General features: G+C 36.0%; 1 protein-coding gene across 2 annotated transcripts in view; it reads left to right on the forward strand.

Annotated features, from left to right (window-relative positions):
- The window catches only part of Glra2 (glycine receptor alpha 2), a 195,824-nt gene that overhangs the window by 16,746 nt on the left and 154,258 nt on the right, over nt 1-24,820 (forward strand). Inside the window, exon 4 of one of the 2 annotated variants that reach the window (XM_057759574.1) lies at nt 18,256-18,323. In XM_057759574.1, the coding sequence (XP_057615557.1) occupies nt 18,256-18,323 (68 nt within the window). Of the gene's footprint in view, nt 1-18,255; nt 18,324-18,414; nt 18,483-24,820 lie in introns of both variants that reach the window. The other variant, XM_057759575.1, reaches the window with a different exon arrangement.

A 24,820-nucleotide genomic window follows, 5' to 3' on the forward strand; every position in this document is an offset into this window, starting at 1 on the left:
GAAACAGAACTGTCAGCCGAGGGTATGTAGAGTTTCGAAATCTTAGTCTCCTTCATTTTCTTAGACCTCTCACGACTCTTGACATTCTTCTCGGACTTCTGCCCACTTCCACACCAATTCCATATACCTGCACATTGGTTTATAATGGTCTTTATGGTTAGGTTTGTGATTTTTTTATCTGCCCGAGGCTGGTTTTCCCTAGAGTAAAGATTGTGTGCAAATGATTTACTATGAATTAACAACCAAGAACAATGGATATGAGAGTGAAAAAAAATGGACGAGAATGAAAACTAAGAAGCTACATCATCTCAGATAAGGTCCAATGGACCACAGCCTCTGCTAGACCCTTTACGAGAAATTTATAGCCTCTGCTGGACCTTTTAAGAGAAATCCACAGCCTTTGTTAGACTTCTGAAGAGAAATCTAGAATGGGAGACACACTCCATAGCTGCCCTGGTTGGAAACAAATCCAAAACATTCTCATTTCCTTCTGTGTCAGTTATTGATTAAAGGCTATTCTCAAGTTGCACATAAATGCACACATGGAATATTTCACATAATTTGTTTCTTCCCATGGGATCCTAATAAGTTCTAGAATCACCAATCTCTCCTTGCCCCCAGCACATTTGCGCTCTCTCTCTCTCTCTCTCTCTCTCTCTCTCTCTCTCTCTCTCAACTCTAGAATAGTAGGAAGCGTGGAATTGCACATATTTCATTCTCCGTGCTACCTTCAGCACTGGCAGTCAGTGAGCATTCAATAAGCATTTTCTAAATAAATAAATAGGTAGATAATACTAATATTTAATCACAAATTCTGGACTGAACAAACTTGGATATGAGCAACTCAACTAAAATATTCAATCCACCAATGTTTGTTTCATTTAAAATTCATGAAGTCTACTCCTGTGTATTATCTAGCTCTTTACTGCATTTTCTTGGGTAAAACACAGCCAGAATTTTGTTGAATTCTTGTTTAGAAGAAGGAAGAAGTTATTTTTATGACACATAGGCTGACATTATCTTCCCAGATGTTTAAAGCTTAGGATGGAGAGGGATGTGTGTCATTAAAAATGGTGACAGGGCCACTTAGTCTCTATCTACAGCACTTTATTGAATGCATTTTTAAAGCAGCTGTTCACCTTTCTATTAGAGGTTTAATCTAATTTGTCTTTGTAAGCCCAGGTTTCTGTGTCTTTTGAAGAACTAAAGAAATGGTTATGCCGACTAAGTGTATTCTTGTATCTGTGGACAATTATTAAATATATGCCACACATTTGGCATTATAGCCTGAACCTTTACTATCCATACTGTTTTAATATATCACACATTTGGGGGCAAACAGGTTTTATTTCCCATATACATTGCTTAAGAAGCATTTACTGCATGGATATGGTATCTTACTTAATTAAGCATAATTTACTCACTCTGGCAACTTCTTTCGTAAGCATCCCAAGTATTTAGTACATAAATACAATGGTACCTGAATAATAGTTACTTAACATTTTATATGCCTGTATTGCCAGGAAGTTCTGCTGAATTGAGTCTCCCTATTGGCAACTGTTCTTACCTCCTTCCTGTCAGTGAGCTTATAAGGCTGAACACAGAAAGAGGAGATTTAAAATAACAGCACAAGAGAGAGGACGAGTGCTGGAAAGGGAGTGTCAAAGGAACAGGAAGACTCAGTCTTATAGAGTAGATAGAATCCTTCTTATACTGGAGGGAAAAGATTTCTTTACTCTGATAATGGATGGGAGTGGAGAGGAAAGTATTCAGTGGAAGTTCATGTCCAATGGCTTCTCTATCTTTGGTGAAGCTGTACTCTGCCATTTGACACAGAGACATGGCTTAATAGCTTAAATGTCTTCTTGGTGCAGTCATTGTCGTCAACAAAGAGCATGAGACTGTTAATATGTTGATACTTGTCTGCCTTTTTTCAGGGTGTGCTTATAAGTTTAGAAACACCATAACTTGTGTTTGTACTAAAGTTACTCTCAGGTTGTCTTACTGATCAGGAAGATAATTTGTATTTTATGTGCTAAATATGATGACCAAGAAGATGAAGAATAAAGTATTATGCACAATTCTCAAATAAAAGCGGGAGGGGTATGAAGGGACTCTATCAAAACTCTTAACTGGATTCTCTGCCCTTCATCATTGCACTCATCATATATTTTACACCATTTTCATTGAAGAGTCTGAAATATTTAATAGGAACATCTTCAGCTTATAACAATTGAATTTTCCTATGCATTAAACTCCTACTGTATTGCATATTAATTCATTTTGTTCTCCCAACAACAATAGAAAAATACATACATGTGACAATTATTTATACAGATCAGGAAAGAGAATGCATATTATATTATATTATTTTACAATTGCTGTGACAACATACCTAACAAAAACATCTTAAGGAAGGAACCATTTAATTAGGTTTGTAGGGTGGTGGAGGCAATGTGGAAGCTTTGAGGTTTTAATGAGAATTACCTTGGGTATAAAAAACACACATCATTCTATTGTCTCTCTGTTGTGGTTGTTGTGTCAACATTTAAGCTCTCATCTCCTGCTCCAGCATCATTCCTGCCTGCCTGCTCTCATGCCCTGTGCCCTGATGCTCATAGACTTACCCTCTGAAACTATAAACTTCCCCACTAAACTCTTTCTTCTATAAGTTGTCATGGTCGTGGTGTCTCCTCACAGCCATAAATAAGACAGCGGGCAAGGCAGAGAAGCTGGAGAAGGGTGACTAGTTTCAATCTTTCTTTGGTCAAGGAACAGAGACTGATGAATATTGGCTTGCAAATTGTTTTCTAAATGTTTATTTAGTTCAGGACCCCATCTCATGCCGTGGTGTTGCCCGTGTTTAGGATTGGTTCTCCCACACCATTTAACCTGATCCAGACAATCATTTACAAGCACACAAATTGTTTTGGATCCTAGGAACGTGATCCAATCCTAGTTTGTTGTCAATAGAAATTAACCACCAGACTCCCTGAGCAAATAGGAGCACAGAAATAGCTTTTGATCCCTGGCCATCTGGTTTCCTTATTACTATTAGTGGATGTGGTGCGTTGTACATTGACTTCATGAGTGAGTCTTGTATCCGTTACTTAATTACAGAGCCATGTTAAGGGCTTGTGAGTCTACAGGCCTGTAGAGGACTTTGGAGTGTTTTGCCTCAAGATCTGTTTATTATTCAACATTATATCCTGAGATTTGAGCATATTATTAATCCTTTGTAAATATTTGATGAATAATTAAGTGAACAAGCAAAGCTGATTTATCTCCAAATACCCAAAAGCTTTCTCCTTGGGATGTATCGGAACTAGTTTGTATGTTGGGAGGTGGTGATGGCAGGAAACAGTACATGGTTGAGGAAAGGGGTAGGAACACACAGATGCTGCTACTTTCATGGATTATATATACATTCTATATACAAGTACATATTACCTTTTACATATATACAGTAAAAATTCTGAGAATGCCATTTTAATCATTTATTACATCTTTCAGAAAAAAAATCATTCTTAAACATTCCAGTAAAATTCTGATGATGGCATGAAGCATGATTTACAATATGGCATTTTAATCTACTCCAATGGATTATCTCACAGAATAATTGACTGGGCCCTGGGAATATTTTAATCTCATATTTTTAATCATTAGGACATAGTGGGAGAGGAAGTTCTAAATTATGTCTGAAGTCCATAAATCTATTGATTTTGTATTATTTTATGACATAGGCATAAATTTCAGGCTTGCTTAGGGAACAGGGTAGAGGAAGCTCTGAGATTTTGTTGGAGTCCTGTTCTGTCAGAACTAATAAGATTGTGTTTGGAAATTGACTTAGTCTTCCATTAAGCAACTCTATCACTTGCTGCTTGTATACAAAGTTAAATACACCTTGTAACAAGGTACATATTGACTACAAAACTATTTGGGAGAACGACTTAAACTATTGAACATTTCTAGAAACTGTAACTGATACTCTGAGTCCTTATAAAAAGGCATAACCTTCCTGAACAAACAAAGGAGCAGATGTAAAACACTGAGCAATTTAAGCCCTTATCTATAAAATCATGTAACCACAACTACATGTGGAATTCTATCATGGATATTAGGCATTCCAAGTGAAAATTCAATAGGGGAAGTCTAAAGAAGAGGGAGAAGATGAGGATTTCAGCTAATGAATGGGGTTACAGATGCCGGGCATCATGATAGTTTTTGTCATAGTTACTTTTCTATTGGGGTGATAAAATGCCTCAAACAAAACCAACTTGAAGACAGAAGGAAGAAAGGAAGAAAGGAAGGAAGGAAGGAAAGAAGGAAGGAAGGAAGGAAGGAAGGAAGGAAGGAAGGAAGGAAGGAAGGAAGGAAGGAAGGAAGGAAGGAAGGGTAAGGAAGTCATACCAGTGGCAGCTGGAGAAAGCTGGTCACATTGCAGTTACAGTCAAGGAGCACATGTTCAGCTTGCTTTCTCCCTTTAGGTCAGCCTAGGATCTCAGACTAGGGAATGGTTGTACCCACACTGGGTGAGTCTTCCCACATCGCTAACCTAATCAAAACAATGCCCCACAGTCATGCCCTCACAGGTTGCAGAGGTCTATCTCAAAGGTCATTCTAGACCTCGTCAACTTACCAGTTGAGGTTAAAAATCTCAGCTGTGTTCTGTGGCTACTTGCATTGATCCTCTGTAAACCCAGTAAGTTCAGTTACTAAGCAGTCCCTGCTTCCTAAATCCAGAAATTAATCTGAAGAATTGTTGGGACTGGCACAGTGAACAACTAGTCAACTCCAGGCAGTCTGATGATGGAGGCCCCATATGCAGCCACCATAGAGCTCTTTAAGGTGGCCTAGACAAGCTAATAGTGGCAGCTGTTTGCAAGTACACGGCACACTTGACCAAAGATGAATGTTTGATGAAGTGTGTTCTAGCCTAGGCTCATCTCCAAAGAGATTTTATTGGGACATTTATTTAATTTTTGGCAGAGCAGACTTCTTATCACTATCACCTGAGGGGATAGAAAATTGGCCTTTAAAAAAAAATAAAGAACATTCACTTCTCTACAGTGATGCATTATTGTGCCTGGTACAATATGCAAAATAGTCTTTTAAAGTCTCAACAAATCTGGTCTCCAGTATGAAAAAACCACAGATACAAACGCCATATTGTTCATTTGGCAAAATACCCAAAGTTTCATGCTTTCTAATTATAGACGTCTTGAGTTCAAAGATTTTTCTGGTTACATGAGCCCACAATAGGAACACATCTAGTGAGAGAATAACTTCCTCCACTTCAAGAGTAAATACTATCTAGTGAATGAGAGGTTACTTGACTTCTTTATATTAATGGGAAATCTCTTTTTGGTTCAGTACCACAGATCACATCATATTGTGGATATAGAAGTATATCAAATAAGGATTTAGATTCTTTATCACTTTAAACATCTCTGTGCAAAATTTAGATATTTCAAATTTGACAGATAATATGAAATGAAGACAATGCATATCCAGAGTTCAGTTACTGGTTACATTTGGAGATATATAGACATAGATATATATAGATACATATATATGTGCATAAGTAGGTATATATAGTCTTCCTTCTCCCCTACATACAAAGAGCTATATTAATCTCCTGAAAGGAATACATCCTCTGCTTTCACAGCATGTGTTCACTGATTCTTTTGATCTGTTCCTTTCAAATAACATTCTTATTATCATATTAAATTTAAATCTGATTCATGCCATCATATTACAAATTATGAGTTAACTGAATACAGGTGTTGTATCTATTTTGGCAACCTCAGAGCCTTATAGAATACATTTTTAGTATTTCATTCATGTCTCTAATCCCTTACTACATTAATGTGCAGTTTGACATTCGAAAGGTAGCAACTCCATTCTTTGCTGTAGGGCAGTGGTTCTCAACTTTCCTAATGCTGTGGCCCTTTCTTTAATACGGTTCCTCATGCTATGGTGACCCCTAACCATAAACATATTTTCATTGCTACTTCATAACTAATTTTGTTACTGTTATAAAATGTAATGTAAGTATGTTTGGAGATAAATGTTTACCAAAGGGGATGCAACCCACAGGTTGAAAGCCACTGTTCTAGGGTCTTCTCTGACCTAAGCCACATCCTTGTGTTGGACAAGAAATGAAGATGAATTTAATGACTTTAAAGAGACCTCTTACTCAGTGAGTAATGGGAATTGATGCAAAGTAGCCAAACTACTTCTTCCTTGGGAAGAATATTCCAGGAGTATGTCTATAATGGCTTCTAGAGTTATCACAGAAAGAATGACTTCATTTGCTATCAGAGAAAAATGAACATATCACCTCATCTTTCGTTGTCTGCCTGCCTTTTCTACTCAGTCTCACTTATTTTCTATTCAGATTATTATTTACACTTTCGTTGTCTGCCTGCCTTTTCTACTCAGTCTCACTTATTTTCTATTCAGATTATTATTTACATTTATAATGAACTACTTTCACCTCAGTCCTCGACTTAAGGCAAAATAATCACTCTATATGAGACCAAATTACAGAGAAGCAGGGTATAGCATGAGCTAAGGCCTGGAAGTGCTGTGCTCCCTAAGTGCTGGGGATTCATTAGTCAAATGTGAGCACTTGTAAACACGGTGACTCCAAGGCAGCAGTCCTAGTTGTTAGTAGAGAAGAGTACATATCAGGAATTCTGACTTCTATTTTTAGATTTCCTGCTGACCCAGAAAACCTGTTTCCCAACAGTCCAGTGGTGACCTTATCACACTCAGAAAAATGGTGCATGATGCCTAAGCAGAAAACAGGTCTCCATTTGTGGAAGCCACAGAGGGACAGAAGAGGGAAATCTGAGCATAGATCCTGTTCATTGGCAGGCATAGTGCTTCATGATTTCTTTTGACAGCTAAATCAAGAGTGGTGTGTTGCCTAGCAGTGCAACAGTCTCGAACAAAATGTAGGTCTCCAAGCTTCCAAAGCCTGGCTCTGAGCCTCAGCCTCCCAAAGACGGATAGACTCTGTTTGGAGAATTTTACATTCAAAGACAAATTTACAAAATCATATAAAACCATGACTCTCTTACAAATATGAAATCAAAACATATTTTAAAATTAGTTAATTCGCCAGTCAATTTAGGAAACCAGAGAGATGGTACTGCCAATTCAAAAGAAATTCCAAAGAACTGGAGCAAACAAAAAATAGTGAAATGCATATGGAAAGGAAGGCAAGACCTTACCTCTCCCACTGGCATGGGGAAGTTACTCGAACATTTACAGAACAGGGTCTACATGTCCAAGACAAGTTTGCATTCCTGCCAGTGATATATCTACACAGCGGTACATTAAAGGGAAAAAGGATACGTAATAAAGAAAATGCATAGCTCTTCATTGAAGGGCATTTTCTCTCAATATTCAGAATGTTAGATTTTATAATATAAAATCCACTAGGGGTGGTCAGATGTTTTTTTTCCACAGTTTATACTCTTTCAAATTCCAGGCCTTTCCATTAACACTGTGAGGATAAAGGAGGGAAATCAAAGTGCAGAGCAGAGCAAAGAACTTATTGTCAAATAAAGGGAAATTCTGCATCTAGACAGGGTGCCTTCAGGGTGGGATGGCTGCATCAAGAGAAAATCTCAAAGTTTCTAAAGAAGGTCCTTCTTGGTAGGAGAAAGGATAGGAAGAAAAGTTCTGACAGTTCATTTACAAGATCTCGTTCTGTTCTCCCAGCCAATATGAGAATTTGGTAGAGAGACGATATTTTATCTTTTAAAACAGGAAACTGGAGCTCAGAGTAATTAAATAGCCTCCAAATTAAGTAGTCACACGGTGTATAGTAGAGCCGTGGCATTAAACCCAGCGTTTATGACTTTCGAGTGGTATTCCAGGGTGTAGTGGTGGAGAGGGAGACAGTCATGAAGTTTGCTAATCCCCACCTCAACCAGAGAAACTCCATAGAGGCTTCAAAGGAGCACATTTGCATGTTTCCCGTCAGTGATTAGCATGCTTTGCCGCAGTTTCTTCATTCTGTTGCGTGCTTTACAGAGACAACATAGAGATCTCCTGTGATCTCACAGGCTCAGATAACAGTATCGATTTAAATGAATTACTTGTGGGGAGGAGGGATAGAAATCGAACTCAGGAAACTCCACATATGCCAAGCACTTACTTCACCACTAAGCTACGTGGATTACCTTTCCAGTGAATTACCCTTTGAAGGTGAAGAAATAAATACAGCTCTTGTTTTCTCACACAAACGCTATACTTTTTGTCAATAACATACATTATTTAGTGCTAATATGTGATCAAAACATACTGAACACTCTGGGGAGCATACCAATAAGCCAGATTCAAGCCATGACCTGTATAGAACCCACTACAGAAATCTTAGAGAAATTTAAGGTAAAATAGAGAATAGCACAACTTGGAAAAGCATCTAGGATTTTGGAAGTGCAAAGAAAGATGATACATCGAATAATAAAAAAAATTAAGAATGTATCATTAGATTTAAAAGAATGAGAGCAGCAAACACAGAAGAAAATGTTTATTTCATATCCATGAATGATTATTATATGAATACTTTCTTCTTTACAAATTATTAATACCAAAATTCTATTTTCAATTTGCTAACACCTAACAAGTTGATGAACTTGCTATTCATTTTGGAAAGTAGTAGAGAATTCAATTAACAAAAGAAAGTGGTGTTTAATTCTATTAGTGTAACTTCCTAAAATGAAGGGAAATGTGTCATTCGCGTTCATGTGAAATTCTCAGGTCCACTTATTTCTACACTGCTTTCACGCAGCATTTAAAATTGTCTATTTTTCAGGGCAAATGGATCTTCATTTCTTATCTTAAGTAATCCCAAGACAGTAGGAACCTTATGTTTTTCAACACTTCTCTATCAGATGACATTTTATTATGACATAAACAGAAATATATAGAGATTACATCTACTAATTAAGCCTAAAGGTCTCATTTGTTTCTAAGCTCTTCAAAACACGAAATGGACCTTGAACAACAAACAAAGTACTCTGAATCTCCCCAAACACTAATAGCCAGTTTATGGTCACTATGGTCTTCCAATAAGCAAAAGGGCAACAGTTTACTCATTTGAGAAATGTCCCTTGGAAATGCTTGGTTTAGAGTATGCTTTTTTCTTGTTTCAGCTGACATTTCTAACAGAATGATTCAAGAGATTTTCTGCAAATTGTTTTGACTCATCATTAATGCTTGAATTTCTCATATTTAGTTCCCCAGTTCACCAACTAATTATAAACGAGAACTAGATCAAATACAATGACATATAATGGGCACTCAGTAAATACTTGATGCTATGGGGGACTGGAGGTGTCTAAGAGTAAAGTACATCAATTTCAACAAAGGTCTGCCAATTTAATTTAGAATTTAATTTCACAATGAGAAAACACAACATGTGAGGTTTATGACACTGCTTTGTTTTTTAATAGTTACCTTTATTGAAAATACTTTTCCTCATGCAATGTATTGTTGTCATTACCCCCAATCTCCTCCCAGCTGGTAATAATCAGAACTAGCACTGAAGAGAAGACAAACTTGTATCCACCATACTTCAAATCTACTTTTGATTAAAATGATTCAAAGTCTGCATTCAAGACAGAATCAGTTTATACTTGATGCTCCCTTGCTTGGTTAATGCACTTTCTTTCTTTAAAGAGTTCATCCTAAAGTAAGGCACGGTATTTCATGATTGTAATTGAAAGGCAGAGACAGAAGGTTGCTTGATTTGTGGGCCACCTTGGGCTATACATCAAGACTACGTAGAAGAACTCAAAACAAAAATAACAAAAAGCAGCCACCCAACATGAAATGGTGTACTCCATCTTATTCTTCTTTTTCAAAACATGGAGAAATCCATAGCATTCAATGATAGCAATTTTTATTAGATTTCTTTTACAAAAAAAAAATCCAAATTCCCACTCCCTCCCCTCCTCCCATTCCCTCCACATATTCTCTCACCCACCCCCTCTAATCCTAAGAGATAATAGGGCACTTTACCCTGTGGAAGGTCCAAGGCCCTCGCCACTACATCTAGGCTGAGAAAGGTGTACATCCAAAGAGAATAGAATCCCCAAAAGCCAGTACATGCAGTAGAGAGAAATCCCAGTGCCACCTCCAGTGGCCCCTCAGTCTGCCCCAGCCACACAACCGTCAACCACATTCAGAGGGACTAGCTTGGTCCTATGCTTGTTCCTTCCCAGTCCCACTGGAGTTGGTGAGCTCCCAGTAATTTTCTAACATTTTCAAATTCTCTGAGATCCATCAAAGTCATGTGCCTCTCTGTCAATAACTTTGCATAGAATGAATTGATAACTAGTAGCCATCAGTGAGAAAAACATACATGTTCATATGGATTCATTCATTACAATGCATGGAAATTTCCTCATTTCTAGTAATATAGCCACTCTGAAACTAATGGTTTAGTAATAATCAGGCTATTCTTTATCTCTGAAAAATTTGTCCTTCATGAAAGTATAGATAGATTAACCAATTGTATATAGTTAATTCAAGGTGAATTATAATAATTATTACAATTGCTTAAATTATTTCTAACGTATGATAATGACATTTTCAATTTTACTTTTTTTCAAATTATGTGCTTTAAATATCTTATCACTAAGTGATTTCCACTATGACAAGACAGTACCCCTTACAGTCCAACTATTTTCCAAGACCTTCTTTTTTTCACAAGCATCAACACACCATGTAACATTAAAAAATCATAATAAGTAATGCTTACTTGTGTCCAGATATTAAAGTTCTAACACTTATATCTACATATTTTCAAATCATCTGTGAATTGGTTTTTCTTTATATCTTGAGCTAACAGCAATGATTAATCTGTTAGACGAAAATATCTTATTTCACAGGAAATTTAGCTTCTATATACAGCATTTAATTTTCCATTTCCGTGCAAGAGACTCATACCAAAGCAATTGTGATACTTGAAGACATGTTAAATTATTTACAAGAAATAAAATGAAAAATGAAAATGTCATACTTGTCTATTTGTGACAAAAAAAGAAAAACATGACATTTTCATCCTGGAATTCAAAGACTGTTCTTTGCTTGCAAATAATCTTTCACCAAAAACTCATGTTGGAAAATATCTGGGACAAAACTAAACATTAGTGACTAATTGTTTCGATGTCTTGCAAGATCCTTTCTTGATGCTTACTTTTAAATAAAATATAGCATAGACATTTTTAAGTTATATGTTTCTTGTTAGCCTAGAAAGCTCTGGTGAAGATAAATATATATTATATTATACATATAATTTTATACAAATAAGACTATTTGAAATTGACTATGAATAATACAGGAATATTTGAAGAGAACATGATGTATGTTAACAAAAGGGTCATTTCACCAAGAAGACAGAACAATTCCAAATGTATGCAATTCTATATCTGATTATTAATTTTTCAACAAATATTCTTTAATTTCCCATTCACTTTTATTCATGTATAGATGTGTATATGTGGTGTGCATGTGATCACCGTGATCACAGAGGATGGAAGAGTTACAGTCACCTGTAGCTTCTAGAGCTGAAGTTACAGGTAGCTGACCTGAACCCAGGCCCTCTGCAAGAACATCAAGGGCACTTAACTGATTAGCCATCTCTCTAGCCCCTCTACAAATTTTCTTAATCATAGCATTTACCATCACTAAACTGATTCTGTTCAAATCCCTCTTTGAAACAATACTAATACGAATCTCAACTCCAAAAGTAAACAAAATAGAATGATTAAATACAGGTTTTTAGTTCATAGTTTATATATTGATTGTCTCATTACCTCTATTGTTAGCATTATTTTATATCTAAAAACACACAGGCCTGTTGAACTTTTTAATAGCATACACAAGAATTCTGACCTAGATGAAACATATACCAATAGACTTGATAGAAGAAACAAATATTTCTATATAATATCTCAATGCACCATTTTCAATATAGGAAATAATATCCACAGAGAGATCAGTAAGGAAATAGAGGACATGAACAAAATTTTAAACCAACTCGATATAAAGGACATACACAAAGCATTCTACTAACAGCAATAGATTATACTTTCAATTTTTTTTTGGTAGGTTTTTCGATACAGGGTTTCTCTGTAGCTTTGGAGCCTGTCCTGGAACTGGCTCTTGTAGACAAGGTTGGCCTCGAACTCACAGAGATCTGCCCACCTCTGCCTCCCCAGTACTAAAATTAAAGGCATGTGCCACCACCACCCAGCTTTTCTCAATTACACCCAGAATAGTTTTCAGAGATGTAAAGTAAGTTTCAATAAACTGTTGATGTTTGAAATCATTAAAAGTATCTTTTCCAACCAAGGTTGGTAGGAACACTAAGGATCAGTAATACACAGAAAACTGCAAATTTCATAAGGTTTTAGAAATAAAAACATTCTTAAACAACTCACGAATCTAAATAAAAAAGAGATGAACCACAATATAAAAAATTACATAGTGCAAGAAAGGCAGAGATTAAAGAACAAATTATAATCTAAATGTCCTTATTAAAAAGAAGAAAATATCAAATTAATAGACTATATTTATACTTCAATGATTAGAAAAAGAAGGGAAAACTAAATCCAAACCCTTAAGATGAATTTAATATTAGAGTACAAAAAACATAGAATAGAAAAACAGTTGAGGATAACAAAACCAAAATTTAGTCTTTCATAATTCAACAGAAGCAAAAAAGCAGCAAATATTTAGCTAGGCTGAGAAAGGAAAGAAATTGAAATAATGCAAATAAAGAAAATCAGAATTAAATAGAGCCATTGTGGGCTTTGTAGAAAGAAAAGGTATTTTAAAGATTAGAAACAATTTATATAGCTATGTGAAATTTAAAAACACACCTAGAATACACTAATTACCTAATAGATTCAGTATTGACTAGAAAGTCCCAACAGACATACAATTAAAAAGATTGAAACACTAATCAAAACTCTCTCAACAAAGGAAACTTCAGAACCAAATGGCTTTTCTTTTGAGTTCTATTAAATATTTAAAGAGTTTACATAAAATCTTTTTCAGTTCTTCCAAAGAATAGAAAATGAATGACCCAACATAAAAACTCAAAGTAATATGTATTAATGGACTAAGGAAAAAAGTTTCATGATAATTTCAGCTGATGCAGAAAAGGCATTTGTAGAATTCAAAATCATTTATGGATTAAAAATCAATGAGGAAGTCCGGAACAGAAGGGAACTTCGTCAACTTGATGAAGAGCATTTACCAAAACCTACAGTTAGCAACATGATCTAAATGTAAGCTATCCCTGAGAAAATACTGAAAGACTTTATGCCATGATCAAGAAAAAGAGAATTTTCTGTTTCATACCTGCTTGTCAGCATGGAGGTGGAGGTCTTATCAATAACAACATAACAAGAAAAACAGAAATATTATCATATTTCCAAGCTCAAAATGAGGAAGTAAAATTATTTTCATTTACAAAGGATAGCATCAGATGTATAGAAAAACTTCCAAGCATCTGAATGAAAGCTACTAGAACTAAAGCATTTAGCAAAATTGCAACATAAGGATCACCATACAATGTACAAAAATCAATTCTATATTCTGTAAAATTCTATGAAAATATTTGAATAGGAAAGTAAGAAAAAAGCAGGGGAGTGTGTAACTCACTCAGTTGGTAACATTCTGGTCTTGCTAGTATGAGGACTTGAATTCTGGTTCCCAGAAGCAGTATAAAGTCATGTACAGTTGTATGCATAGTGGAAATCCCAGGTATACATGATCATGGAAATTCAGCAATACTGAGATGGGAGGCAAAGATGGGTGAACTCCTGGTAGCTTTTTGGCCAGTTAGTCTAGCCTTATCTGGTAAAGCTCCAGGCCAAGGAAAGAACCCAAATTCAAAAAGAAGAGAAAATTGTGTAAGGAATGACACCCAAGGCTACTCTCTGACCTATACACTTGTATGCTTTCACCTGTACACACACTTACAGACTACCCACAAAAGTTCATTTTCAATAACTTCTTACGTATATGTTAAATCAAGATGGATGTTTGTACACTGGAAAATGCAAAATATTAATGATATAAATTAATGAATGCATAAATAAATGGAATGGCATCTCATGGGCATGAGTAGGCAAATTTAATATTTCAACAGAGTCTATTTACGGAGTAAAGGCAGATTGCTGAATCTCATAGGAAAAAGAGAAAAGAGTAAAGGAGGAATGCAAGTGAGATGAAAAGGAGGGTGTTAAGAAGAGACAATGAGGACTGGAAAGGTGGCTCAGCTGTTAAAAGTCTAGGCTCGCAACCAAAACTATAAGAAGAGATTCTGGGATTCCCCTCTGTATGCTGTGAATAGCATTGGCTAATAAAGAAACGGTCTTGGGCCTGCACAGGGAATAGAGGTAGGCAGGGAAAACTAAAGTAAATGCTGGGAGAAGGAAGAAGTGAGGGAGAAGCCATGGAGCCCTGCCAGACACAGATGCCGAACTTTACCTACAGCCTTGTGGCTTACACAGATTACTAGAAATGGGTTAAATTAAGATATAAGAGTTAGCCAATAAGAAGCTAGAGCTAATGGGCCAAGCAGTGATTTGATTAATATAGTTTCTGTTTGATTATTTTGGGGCTAAGCCAGCTGGGAACCAACAAGTAGCCTTCTTGCAAAAGATGATGGGAACAAGAAAGGGAAGTATTTGGGGAGGAGAGTGATTAGAAGGTCTAGATAGTTATATTAAATTTTCTGTCTCATTCTTATCCAATTCACTGGAATGTCATCATCTTGCTAATGAATCAGTTAGAGAGGTTAATTTTTTCTTTCTCCGTGTTATAGAGAACTGTCATTTTATTGGTGATCACATCTAAGAGCATGTTTTTGACAATTAAAATGTCTAATCAGAACAAAAATGATGAAATAAATATATAATAAGGGAGAACGTATAGCTATACTATACAGTTGGAGTAATTCATCAATGCCCATCTCACACCAAAGAGCCTGAAAATCCAGTAGTTGTTCAATTCATGAGGCTGGATGCTTCAACAGTCTCTTTGGCATTGATGGCCTGGAGGATTTCTGTAGTGAGGAGCGGTGGGCTGCGTTCCCACCCGGCCCTCGCATGGCTAGCTTTATACCCGAAATAAGAACACACAAATTGTATTCTTTTAAACACTGCTTGGCCCATTAGCTCTAGCCTTTTACAAGCTAATTCTCACATCTTGATTAACCCATTTCTAATAATGTGTGTAGCACCATGAGGTGGTGGCTTACTGGGAAGGATCTTAACCTGCGTCCATCTTAGAGAGGAGAGCTATAGCTATAGCGTCTGCCCCACTGCCTTCTTCCTCCCAGCATTCTGTTCTGTCTACTCCGCCTATCTAAGCTGCTGTCCTATCAAAAGCCAAGGCAGTTTCTTTATTAACCAATGAAAGTAACACATAGACAGATGACCCTTCTCCATCAGATTTCTAAAGAGCCACTGGTCTGCAGTCCACCTTGGAAGCCTGCAGAAGCTTCTCATCATATCAGTGAAGGAACCAGGAGATGCAGCAATAGCATAGATAATTAGTAAATAAATGAAGGTCAAGTGAGCAGAAAGTATCCTCTTCAGGGCTGCTACGAGAAGGTATTGCCCACATGTAGGCTTGGTCTTCCCACATCAATTAAAGTAGTCAAAAAATCCATCACAGACATGCTCACAGGTCCACCTGATGAAGACAGGCTTTCACTGTGCCCCTCTTTGCAGGTGATTCAAGGTTGGGTCAACCTAGAATTGTGTCAACCTAGGATGACTGTTAATGCTCACCATCACAGGGAACTACTTTTATGTCTCAGCTTTTCTCATCTGTAAAGTGCAAGCATTACCTCCCCACTGAGGGATGACATACAAAGCTCACTGACACACAGAGAGATTTTTTATGTGTCAGGTCTTACCACATGTATATGTTAATCCCTTACCTTTATAATAGCTCACTATCCCCAGGTTTTTCTTTCCAAGTTTTTTTTTTCTTTCCAGGTTTTTGTGTGTAAATATGAATGTAACTTCAAACAAAATACCCAGGACTGAAAATGTCGGATACTAAGGAGCAAGAAAATCTCTTGTGGGGATTAAGGCAAACAATGTGTTTGTACATGTTTATGTATGTAGATACACATGCAGGCATTTGTATGTATCTTAAGGACAGAGGACAACCTCAGTGTTGTTCTTCACGTCCACTATTGTTGAGACAGGGTGTCTCAGTGACGTGCAACTCCCAAAGTAGGTTAGTGCTGTTTGGTCAGGGATTCCCAAGGTTTTCCTTGTCTTCAATTCCTTCATGCCAGTGTTACAAGCATGAGCCAATGCACCTGGCTTTTGGAAAATTCACTTTCCAGGGTTTGAACTGGAGTCCTTGGACACACAGGAAAATACTTTACCTATTAAGCTATGTCGCCAGGCTTCCAAACTTGACGATGTTAATGTGCTTAGGATTTAATAGCTTAAAAATTATTTTAGGTTGCAAAAACACATCCACACTGTCAGTTAGTAGGAAGAAAACAAATGATTGTATGGTTCAACTTTCTGAAGGTTTCCAAGACATTTGGGGAGACCAGACAAAAAGGAAATTTATTACACTTTCATAACCAAAGTTTGAAATTTCAAGTTCCTGTTTAAAATGTTATAATAGTGTAAAGTGAGTTTGAAGCACATTTTTTAATGGCTTTACACCTGGTATACTCTTGTTCTCTCATTTGCTTTCTATTTTGCTTCATAAAACTTCATAAAATGGTCTCGCTGAACATAATGGACAATGAGGACTACTGAGAACTGAAGAACAATGGCAATGGGTTCTTGATCCTATTGCACGTAATGGCTTTGTGGGAGCCCAGGTAGTTTGGATGCTCACCTTAATAGACCTGGATGGAGGTGGGTGGTCCTTGGACCTCCCACAGGGCAGAGAAACCTGCTTGCTCTTTGGACTGAGGAGGAAGGAAGACTTGATTGGGGGAGGGGGAGGGAATGGGAGGTGGTGGCGGGGAAGAGGCAGAAATCTTTAATAATTAAATAAATTAATTAATAAAAAAAATAACAGGAAAAAAATGTACTCAATAAGCTGACCTAAACATAAGTATTTCTTTGTGGTGAGAGGAGAAAAAATATGGTGAGAGGGGGGAAAAGCAAACACATACAAATTCTCATGTCATGCCCCTCGTTGTCTAATTTATTTCTTACTAGCAGAAAATAGATTTGTGATAGAATTGTATGGCTAAGAAAAAGAAAGACTAATTTTTTCCTACAAGCTTTTTAGGAAGGCTTCATGCCAAACTCCTCTTCATTCAGAGCTTACAGGCTGGTTAGGTACAAAGCCAACTAAGGTGTCGCTTGGACTCAACTCATAAAAATTTGTCAAATAAAGAGGGATGCATTTCTGCAGAAAAAAGCAGTGTGTGGATAGATGGTTTGCAAAAGGATGTTTCTATCTCATTAAGAATTTGGGGAAATGCCCACAGAGGCAATAAACATATTCCTCAGAAAAACATAAAGCAAGGAACCATCAGATAGTGACTTACCTGTTGACAAAAGGCAAGAAGAAACGAAGGGTAGTGGGAGTCTAGTCTCACCCCTCTGGAGATAAGGGTAGACAATGTGGCAGTCATCGCTTAACACCAGATCTACTCTGGCAAGAGTACAGATATTCAATGACATTTCTGCATGTGCATGTGTTTATGTCTTAATGTAAGTTCATTTAGTTTGTTTTGTATTTCTGTACACTTTTTTTTCACATCAGAGGGTATATAGAAGAAAGGGGGTAAATTCAGAGGCATTATAAGAATGAAAGTAACACATTGATTAAGACATGATCCAGTTCCACCTGGACCCCTAATTTCAGCCCTGTGTTGATGCAGGTTATTTCATTACCATTGGCAATATCTAAAACATTGATGATCTTAAGATTGAGGAAAAGTAGTCAACCAAATGATTATTGTCACATAAAGTTATGCTGATAAATTCAACTAAATAATTTTAACTTATATTTTCCAAATTCAAAACTCTTTGGAGGTAAGTTGTCATCGCTTAATTGTCATTATTCAAAGTACTATTGGGAAGTTATTATGCACTTCTGAGTCATTTTTTTCTTTACAGTCTCATCATCATTTTCATTTTATTTACATCTTTAACCACAGATGTTGATGGAGCTGTAATATTGCTTCAATGTCTATTGCAATATTTTTATTGCATTCTGCAGGTCCTCCAGTAAACGTTACTTGCAATATTTTTATCAACAGTTTTGGATCAGTCACAGAAACCACCATGGTAAGTGCTACAGTGCCACTGGCAAGAGAAAAACGTGACTCAATTATGCTATGAACACAACCTGTCAAATTTTCTATTGTTCAACTTACAGGGCCTCCTGTAAATGTTACCTGCAACATATTTATCAACAGCTTTGGGTCAATAGCAGAAACTACAATGGTGAGTGGGACTGAGCATTGAAGCCATCGTGTGAAGGACTGGGATATGGGATCACAACACTGTTGCATATTTATGTGACATTTACTGAGTGTCAATTTCTAACATCACCACCCTCTAAAAACAGACATTTATAACCTTCATTTCAGAAAGCCATTTGTCAAGGAGCTACAACATAAAACTCAATGATATTTTACCCATTACCCCAGAGTAATTTTGTAAATACATAATTTTTGTTGAGTTGGTCTAATGAGTAGCAATAAACATAATGTGTATTTAACAGTACTAAAATATGTACATTCCCTAAGTTTCATGAGTATGAATTTTAAAGTTTGACACATGCTTGGTATTTCCAGTCTTTTACTTTTCCTGAAAGCTGGGATATCATCAAGCCTTTCTGTTGCACATTTATGATATCACAAAAGGGAACAATTCATAAGAGCATGCATATACATTCCCATGTTCACATATGCACACGTAATTTTGTTAGCAGTAGAAAGTAGTATTAAGATCACAGCAATTACAAAAAAATGAGCACCTTTGAAAAATAAGCACATTAAAATACTCATGAAAAATATGTGATGCAAACATAATTCTCACATTAGAAACTGTTTCAGGTACTATATATTGTGCTACAATGGCTTGTTGCCAGTGACTCATACCACTAGATCATTAACTAAACCCCACATAGCTCTAGGTTAGAGTCTGGAGATTACATATGGGGTAAGGAATTTCCTTGGTATCCACATGGTTTATTTAAAGCTCTTAGTCAGTTGTTTGCTTTTAATTTACATGGTTTTAAATCATATAGGCATTTTATTGAATGAGACCAAAGTGAAATAATAGTTGGATTTGATCAAATACTCTAATACTTGAATCCTACAAAACTCAAGAGGTAAAAAATGAACATATGACAGCATTGAGAAGTAAAAACAAATGTGGCTTTTCTCTTTTAGGCTTCTAAGATCATGTTTAATGAAGTACTGCACTCTGAGGTGTTTTGATACTAGGAAGAAACAATTTACCTTTAGTAGTCATTTTTATTGGCAAAACGTTAACTATAATGTGTATCTAGTATCCATTTAAACATTACTCCAAAACAGCATTCCAGACATAAGATTCTAGCAAGTTATGTAGTGCATTAAGAATTTTACCTAGATAAGATAGTTTCGATACAGCTATAAATGACTAATAAGAAACACTAAGCATGGAAATAGCAACCCAGCTCTGGACTTGACACTCAGTTTCTGTTTCTTTTATTGCTTTTATCTTTAAAAGAGGGACAACGTTTCCAGCAGCCCACTGTCACCAGCTTTACACGATGGCATTCAATGACCATATTTGCACGACCTAATGCTGATTGCATTAATTAGACTCCTAAGTTGCCTTGATTAAATCTCCCCATTGCATTTTACTCTCAATCAAAAATGTAAATTTGCACCTTTTCAGTGTTCATTAATACAAGAAGCTAAACATTTAAAGGGATGAAAATGGAAGCTATGGATACCCAATTTTCCTCGGTCTTTAAAACTTACATGGTTGTTTAGCAAATTGGCTGCTTAGGTGCTTCTTGCCCACTTAGTAAGTGTCCTTTGTCATGTTTCCTATGAAAAGAGGAAACTGGTGCTCAAAGGTAATGTCAACAGCCTGCTAGCTGCTGTGTAAGGTAGATCAAATTGCATGTTAGAAGAGTGTTGCATAGTGTGCTTCTTTTATTTCACTTATTGGATTTTGATGTCATGATAGGCTCCTTTTGGTTTTGAAAATACATATATATTGTTTTCTCATGGCTTTAATGTGAAACTAAAACAAAAGTTCTTACATAATGTTTATCCTGTTTATGTCCAAGAAGAAATTATCATGTTACCTAGGGTAAGAATTGGCAAATCCTTCCTGTAAAGAGACAGATAACAAATACCTGAGACCATGGGAGCCAGGTGATCTCTCTGATGCCTTCTCAACTCTGCCCTTTGGTGGAGGGCAGATACTACTACTACTAGTGACCAAATGGATGTGATCACATCCAATCAAACTTTACTTGCAAAAGCAGACTGGGTCAAATTAGTATTTAAATTGATATTTCATTTTTTTAATAATGGTGTGACAATTGCTCTATTGTAAAAGAGAGTTCTGGCTTCCAAGATGCCTGAAGCTTTGCCTGGGTGTCTACTTGATGCAACCTGTCTTAATTGGGTAAGACTGCAAAGGAGCACAAACTGTACGGCTTACAATCTGTAGAAATTCTTTCTCTCGTATTGAAGGCTGGAAGGCCAAGAGTAAGGCCTGGACACTCAAGTATTGATCAGGGATCTAGTAAAGACACAGGTGGCTGACTTGTATCTTATCATTCTAGAAAGTTCTCTTAACATCTTAACTGCATTGTCTCTCGATAATATCATGTTGGGGGTTAGAATTTTAAAAGCAAGTTTTGAGAGGTTATAAATATTTAGCCCATTACATACTTGTACACATTTCCTTTATCAAAACTCGAAGATTCTACAGTCTGATACTTACTCAAAATTTGACTCACAAAATTTGGTTGACCATGAAATGGAGCATCAACTAAAATTATAGCTGAAGTAAAAAAAAATAACTTCTATGCATATTAATAAAGTAGTAGAGGCTATGAATTAGTATTGTTTTCTTGGGATAATAGTTTTGCTTTCTCTGCAATTTTTTTCCAAGAATGCTTCTAAACTGAGTTTTGAATATGTTTATTATATTCTCTTGCTTTCCATATTATTCTCTTACTGTGACTGAAATAGCATTATTGAAAGATTTAGTTTTGGTTGATTGTTTCTAAAGAAGGGGTAATGTTTTAAGAACTCAAATTTCTTTTGATACTATACAATTAGACCCCCCAAAGGTTCCTGAAATCACACTAATTTATTGTGAATGCTGCCTGTTAACAAAGTAATGACTTACAGATTCAATACGAATGTTCCCTTCTTTGATACAAGCATTGGAGATATGTGTTCACAGGACACCATAATGTTGTTTCTTTAAGGAACTGTTTTATGGGTCATCACTATGACATAAGTTATTAAATTAAATATTATACATATTTGTTCACTAAGAATTTATTGGTATTTGACCCTTGTAGTATGATTATTCAGAAGATATAATTTTGTATTGTTTTAAATATTTAAGAGACTTGGAAGGGATATATACTGAGACAGGTTATATTATAGTTTTGAAATGTTAGTTTATCCTTCCTTCTTTCTTTCTCCTTTTCTTTCTTTGCTGATAGCAATCGAATGTACAGGATAAGGAATATATTTACCATCCCCTCTTTATTTATTTTGAAGCAGAAATAGAAAATATTGGGAACATAAGTAACAGTCAAGGGTATTTCATACCAGCGGTGTGCCACTCTCCCAAAGACTAGAACATCAGAAAATGGGGGTGAGACGCTTTATTCCCAGTTTTAAGTGGCTGTCTGGAGAGAAGGTAGTGGATTCTGTGCTATCTGGGCCTTATGGGTGCTATTATACTGCTCATGCCTCAGCAGTAGTTTTTAAGTCTCCGAACATTTAACAGATATGAGGGATAGCTAAATGTATAGAAATGTATTTGCAAGTTACTGCTGCACTTCAAGGAGTTACTTTGCCTCTGATCTGAAATTGCATTTCTCAGGAACTTAGAGAAGAAGGTAGACTGAAGTTGACAGGATTACTTATTGTGTTACAACCATTGAAAGAGCATAAAAGTTTCCTTTCATTGAATAGTTGAATGAGTGTATCACAGGAAGATGATAACTGACAAGAGACAGCCTATTATTATGTCAATGATTTCTGACATCTTAAAGAATAATCAATACATTTCCATAAATCTTATATTCTGTTAAGCTGATGCAAAAGATGAACTTGCTCCCTAAATTAGCAGTGAAATATTAAAACCCACGTTCATCATAAATCAACTGCCTACCATCATAATTTAAAATACAAGTTCTCCCATTAAAACTAAAACAGTTTTGAGATTGTGGAAAATGTTTTAAGAGTGTTGACAGGTTTAAAAACTGAAGTGTGACATAAAAATTATGGATAAATAAATATACTTTCAATATATTTATAATTATATTAAAACATGCAAATACTAAGCAATAAGACATAATGATAATGTTTGATATGAGTATTTATGAGATAAAGTGATCATCTTTATGTACAAATGCAGAGCTATGTATAATAGTGCAAAATAATTCAGCTTAAGGAAGCAATGTTTATGAAGTAGGCATAGCTTTAGAAGGTGTCAGAAAAGAAACTTCAAAAATACTAAATTTGACATAAAGGATTATTATGAAATGTAGGTACTCATATTAACAGTACTAAGGCTATAATAAAGATTATGCAGTTTATACATGGACTTTGATTTTAAAGTGAAATACATGCACATATAATATAAATGTTTCTATTACCTTAGCCAATGCTCAGAAAGTCAATAATATAGAAACAAATTATAGCACAAAGAAATATGCCATTTATTTGGAATAGAATCTGTCCTTAGAGAGTGCAGGCAATGTAAAAGAGAATATAGTCTTCATTTAAACATGTTTCTCAGTATTTACTTTCCCTTTAATATTTTATTGAGCCTGGAAGCAGCAGCAAGTCAAAGAAAGACTACAAAATCACATAACTACTCTCTTATGATTTGTGTTATTATTAGATCATAAATTTATTTGCAAAAAACAGAAATGATACATTGATAATTTACATGTTCCTCATGTTTATTATATATTGAAAACTATAAAGAACTAAAAGAATTACACAGGCATGGCCGCAAAACATTTTCTTTGACTGTCTACTTTCTCTATATTCTTGGGGTTCCCTGTCTGTTCTTAAATACTTTTAAGGGTTGTTATTTGTTTTAAAATGATATATCTCATAACAAACCTACTCATGGATAAATATTAATAACTACACATTCAAAGTACTAGAAACTCATAAACCAAAACTCTGGTATATAATTGTTGGATATAAATATATTTCCCTTCTACTTAGCATTATTTATAAATAGTGTAAATAATTAATTTTAAATGATTCTTATATATTTAATAATTGAAGTGAGATATAATTGTCTCATTCTTTTAAAAATTCTTACATTAAAAAGAAGTTTATTTCACAATTTTCTTGCTACAAAATTCAAAATAGAAAACCAGGAAGCACTGGAGAACACCCATGGGAATTTTCTATGAAAATCTGTGTCAAAATATTTTTCTTAAATGTCATCATTTTTATATACTGTGTCACTAATTTAATATTCTCTAGGGTAGGTCAATAGACAAGTTTAATATTCTCAGGGGCACAGGAACATCACAAGGGAATTATGTTTGTGATTTTGTTGTCCACTGATTTCTAGCTAGGTTCTAATGACCTTTTGCACCACAAAATACTTTCTGGTGAAGAGACTGCTGTTCTCCCAATAGTCTGATATTCAACCCTTTCACCTTTTTTTTTTCTTTTTTATTGAAAAAAAAATTTCCGCCGCCTCCCAGCCTCCCATTTCCATCCCCCTCCTTCCCTCCTCTTTCCCTCCCCCCACTCCTCTCCCCCTCCCTCTCCAGTCCAAAGAGCAGTACCCTTTCACTTTTGTTATGTTCAGCTGCTCCCACTTCCTGGACTTAGAGGATCTCAAGATAAGGCTAGAGGAGGAGAGCCTCTTCTTTCCTATTTCCAGCTAAAACAAGGATGGACCTCTCCTTACCCTCAAGAATTCTCTTAATAATGGATTCTCACTCTAGGAACCTAGAAGGAAATGGGCATCATAAACTGGAGAGGCCTCATTTCCTTGCTTGAGAAATCTTTTTTTTAAAAAAATAATTACCTTTCTTCATTTTACATAACAATCCTTGTTCCCATTGCCTCCCCTCCTCCTGCTCCCTCCACTCACCCCCTATCTATTCCTCAGAGAGGGTAAGGCTTCCCATGGGGTGTCAACAAAGTCTGACACATCACTTTGAGGCAGGACCAAGGCCATTCCCCCTATATTTAGGCTGAGCAAGGTATCCCTGCAAAAAGAATGGGCTCCAAAAAAGCCAGTTCAAGCACTAAGGATAAGACCTAGTCCCACTTCCAGTGGCCCCACAAACTGCCCCAGTAACTCAACTGTCCTCCACATTCAATGGGCCTAGATTGGTACTATGCAGGTTCCCCAGCTATCAGTCTAGCGTCAGTGAGCTCCCACTAGCTCTGGACAACTGTGGGTATCCCCATAGTGGTCTTGACCTCTTTGCTCATATTATTGCTCCTCCCTCTTTTGACTGGTCTCCAGAAGGTCAGCCAGTGGAAATCTTAAGGGCATCTCATATAAACCAACATGTATATGAGCACTGGGTTGTTTCATTT

This window comes from Chionomys nivalis, chromosome X (genome assembly GCF_950005125.1).
Source record: "Chionomys nivalis chromosome X, mChiNiv1.1, whole genome shotgun sequence".
NCBI classification, from domain to species: Eukaryota; Metazoa; Chordata; class Mammalia; order Rodentia; family Cricetidae; genus Chionomys; species Chionomys nivalis.